Genomic DNA, 4730 nt, shown 5'->3' with positions numbered 1-4730 from the left:
GTTGGACTTTTCTGGGAACCATCTCCACGAGATGCCCCCAGGGTAGGCCTATGTCTGTCCGCCTTACTCAAACTGGACCTATATGAGCAACAATTAGAACCACACTGGAATTTGTGATTTCACTAGGAGTTAAAGTTTGAGGACAACTTATATCTTACAGTAAAGATTGATTTACTTTCCGAAATACTGTGTTTTATCTTAACCTTGTGCATGGTCTGTTTCAGTTTTAAACTGTATAATGTGTTGTTTTACGTGTGTTTTTGTTTTACCTTTGATTCGTTATTTAATGTTGTTGCAGTAAAGCTTAGTATTTACTTTAGGTCAGGGTTAGGGTCCTCAAACATTTCATTCACTCTGGCCCTCGGCCCAGAGCCATCTCCCTTGCATCCACCTTCAACGCTTCAACTGTGTAGGAGCCCCAGCACATAGCCCCAAAACGTGCTCTCCTCTGTATTCTACCCAGCTGCTGGCCCATACAGAAAGCATCCATAGTCAATTGCAAACCTTTTAAGTGTACATATGTGTAGCAGTGACAAGACACTGGAAACCAGCCCGTGATGACATACTGTATCTCGTCTAGCATATCTTGACTTGGTCATACATTTCACAGCCGCCAGATCGCGCTGTTTTGTAAATGTAGTCTACTTGGCCTATTCTAATTCCATTGACAGTGCCCAGTGCTGTGTATGATCCTGTGATGTCAGCATATACGAGTCTGAAAATTGTACTGGGAAATGTTTTCAATTAAGGGTATCAATAGTTTTGTTATGTGCGGGTTTATGTGCTCCTTAACCTGAACTGGAAGCCTAAGTAGGCTACCGGATCTGATGCATTGCTTATTTCAATTTAATATTAAATCAAATGTTGGTTAAGGGAACTGGTAATCCAACTTTTACATTAATTTAGAGGTTTTTATTTCATTTATGTCTTGCCTTTGGATGTTTGGATCTCTGTTGTGATTGCTTTGCAATTGATTGGACAGGATTCACCACGTGATCATCCTTCGACTGGAGTTTCCACGACAGCTGAAAGCAGCCGAACGGCTTTAACATTCTCCTGTTTTAGTAATCCAAACTGAACTCAAACCAAGATCAGGGTTCATAAAATGGGTGATAAGAAGAGCCCCACAAGGTAACTGTTTATATCTGGTTTCAAAGAGGTACTGAAAACAACTAGTGACGATTACTTGAGCGCACGACGACCAATGGATGAAGTAGTAGGCAAGCATTGTAGCGTTCATGGCGGACTGGCTTGTGTTATGTGGCCGCTGTGACAAACACAGGCTACTCTATTATCCTCAACAATCTGTGTGATTAATATCAAATTCACGTTTTGTATTAAGCTTTCGAGAAAGCGTTTGGTTGACCTCCGTATTGTCACGTCTAAACCATTGCACTCTATGCGTTTGTTTTGTCTGAAGGCCGAAGCGGCAACCTAAGCCCTCCGCCGACGATGGATACTGGGACTGTAGTGTCTGTACATACAAGAACAGTGCAGAGGCGTTCAAGTGCATGATGTGCGATGTACGAAAAGGAACGTCAACCCGGTAATTGTGCAATTCTACCCTGTTTTGATTTGTAGAACTGCCAGCAAGCATCCTTGAACATAATTTAAATAGCAGTTAACAAGACTCCACCTTTACTCATAATGAATTGATATGATTAGTTTTCCATGCAAACACTGGCTACATGCTCAATTATAAGGTTTTAAAAAGTTGTTGTGAAACTGAGTACCAGAATTTGGAATGGTGAGGCACTGTAAACGTCTGTACCAGAATTAATTTATATTTATGTAGGCCTAAAGTATTTACATTGGAGACTTGAATGTTAATTATGATTATTATATTATATCATCACCTAAAATTCTTTGGGTCTCTTAAATTTTCTCTTAGGAAACCTCGCCCTGTGTCTCAATTGGTCGCACAGCAAGTTACTCAGCAGTTCGCCTCACCAACACAACCCAAAAAAGAAAAAAAAGAAAAATCGGAGAAAGAGAAGAGTGATAAGGAACCAACATTAAAAAAGAGCAGTAACAAGAAGACAAGGTAATTTTGTAATCTGTAATTGCCCTTTGTTTACACTTACATAATACAAACAACCCTTTTGTATTTTGTCAGTGAATTTCGTGCAGCGCACTTTAAAATTGATGATCTTTCTTTCATGTTCTTGTTTGGTAAAATACATTCCACTAACTCATGTTGACATTCAAATATTTCTACTTATTGAAGGATCTCGTTTTTTTGCCTCTACCTCCCAGGCCTAGGTTAAAAAATGTGGACCGGAGCAGTGCCCAACATCTGGAAGTCACCGTTGGAGACCTGACTGTCATCATCACAGACTTTAAGGAGAAAACCAAGCCCACCTCCACCTCCTCCAGTGCTGCATCAGCAGACCAGCACAGCCAAAGTGGCTCCAGCTCTGACAACACTGAACGAGGGGTGTCCAGGTCCTCATCACCTCGGGGAGAAGGCTCTGTCAACGGGGAGGCACACTAGCCCCCACCCCCAGCTCTCAACCGGCAGGCTCAGCCCACGTCACCCAGTCATTTGTCAACATGCACATGTGAAACTTTTTTGCCAATTACAGTTTTGAATTCGGTCGGGGAAAACTGTGTTCCCGGTGAAGAGCGACAAGTTTTAGTTTTCTCCAGGGAAGAAGACGACATCAACATGAAATCAGCCAGTCTGTCATGATGAATGAACTGAGCACACCTGACAGTCATAAGGACCCCTAGACGTGCAGCTGAACAGTGCCAGGTGTCTTGGCAGCATTCACAAACCTCAGTGTTATGTTGTCATCACTCACTTAGTTGATGGTGTCAATCTTTCTAATGTGGACTGTTGAAGACATTAGAGTGTTAGCTACAGAGGATGAACAGAATATGCATTATGAGAATGTGAAGCTGCCATCTCTTAATTGTAGATTGACGTTGAGTTTTTGGTAGCAGCAGACTTTGCACTTGATGGCATCTGGTATGGGTGTTCATGAGAAAGTTGTTTTAGCATTATTTCCAGTCTGGCCAACATTTTACTGAATCATATCACTGTTTATGTTACTGGTTATATCCAGCCATTTTGTTTTATGTCGATGGGAATCATCTCAACTGAAAGTTTGCGTAAAAAGTTTGAAACAATATTGTAAGAAATTCTGCTTCTTCTCCACTTTGTAGAGTCAAGCATGCTATCATTAACAGTGGTTTATATTAAGATATTATTTAATAAAGCTGAAGTGATAGATTTATCAAGCAGAGTGGTAAAAATGTCTTGCTCAATGTGGTTGGTATAGATTTATTTCTTAGGGTGTTGGTTCTTATAGATACCTATCAAGCTTTTTTGTGAATAGCAAACGTATGTTTGAATTATATGACTGTGTACCGGTGATATTACCACATTTCTGACTAGTCGGATTGGAGTGGAGTTGGAATGTCCAATGGGAAGATCCACTGGCAAGAGTAGGAAAAATGAGTAGGAAAAATGTATGGTCCTGTGATTACCCCCGTTTTTGGTTTTGTTATATGTCTGCCGTCAGGTGAGGAATGCCATGTCAAGCGGTTGCAGGTGGATGTGTATAGCTCGTGGTAGAGTCATTTGGTTGCATGCTCAAATCCTTCCCTGTATAACACTTTGGTTTGAAAACAAGGCCACTGCCAATGTAACATGGGAGAGATGAGGTTGCAGGCAGGCAGAGAAGCACAACACTGTCCCTTCAGGCAGTTAATCACCTTTGGGCCATGGTGAGTGGGAACCCATGGTGTGGAGGCAGTACTGGGCTTGGGTTTTTTCATCCTGGTCCATAACATGAGCCCTTTTTCAATCTGGCAGCCATGGGTTAGCCTCCACCGTGTAGAGCTTGGCTACCTGCCAATCCTTCACCACTCTGAAGGCCCTTTGGTTATCTTCCTTTATCTTATTCCTCCAAGTTCAGCCTTAATCTTCAATCTATTAACTTTCTTCAATAGTTAAATTACTTTTGCAAACCAATAAGATGATTATAAAAGTAAACGGACCGTATGATTAATAATTAAAATAGTTTGTATTCACTTTAACATATCATGCAAGTCAGACAGGTACAGTTATTTGTGGTTTATCCAACGTGGAGATTTACATTTCCCCCACATGATGGCGCTTATGGGACATATTTGTCCCTATGAAAGGGTATTAATTGTAGTAATTCTGAAAATTCAACTGAATTGAATTAATTTAGCTTTTTTTGACGTTTTATCGTTTTATTTTATGACAAGAACATTCTCTAGTAATTAAAATAAACATGGGAGACGTCAATCTGTCTGAAGGGTGCAGTATTGCCGAATGACAGCGCTCTCTCTGTCATCCGGTAGAGGGCGCAGTAGACTATGAATAATCGCTAATCTATGTTATCAAGGTAAATATAATAATATAACCAACCTAAATAAAACACAGAAAACGTTGGTTTAACACAGCCGATAACTAAGTGTATTTTATGAGACTAGGTAGCCTATCCTTTAGGCTACTTCTGTACACGGACCATGACAAACCAGCTGCCAGGTAACGGCTAGCGACCCTCATCTCTCACAATATATCACGCAATAATCCATGTTTTGTGTAAAGTATCTAATTTAGTTTAGATATATCAAACCTTATTCTTTTTCTGAAGTTCCTTTGCTCTGTCAACATCCCTTTGCACATTTTTGTTGTTGCGCGTGCGCGCCTCCAGCCGCTTTTCGCGCGTGCTTGTAATGTCACAGGCTGCCAG

General features: G+C 40.8%; 1 protein-coding gene across 1 annotated transcript; it reads left to right on the top strand.

Annotated features, from left to right (window-relative positions):
- Nucleotides 1–987: 987 nt before the first annotated feature.
- On the top strand, nt 988–3244 carry LOC124476660 (YY1-associated factor 2). The gene is made up of 4 exons (XM_047033927.1): nt 988–1131; nt 1421–1546; nt 1892–2044; nt 2257–3244. Exons 1-4 carry the CDS (start codon nt 1106–1108, stop codon nt 2492–2494), a joined length of 543 nt encoding a protein of 180 aa, XP_046889883.1. The 5' UTR covers nt 988–1105; the 3' UTR covers nt 2495–3244.
- The last annotated feature ends 1486 nt before the right edge of the window (nt 3245–4730 follow it).

Source organism: Hypomesus transpacificus, chromosome 14 (assembly GCF_021917145.1).
Source record: "Hypomesus transpacificus isolate Combined female chromosome 14, fHypTra1, whole genome shotgun sequence".
NCBI lineage: Eukaryota > Metazoa > Chordata > Actinopteri > Osmeriformes > Osmeridae > Hypomesus > Hypomesus transpacificus.
Note: the sequence above shows the minus strand (reverse complement) of the source record. Positions and strands in the feature narration are given on the sequence as shown.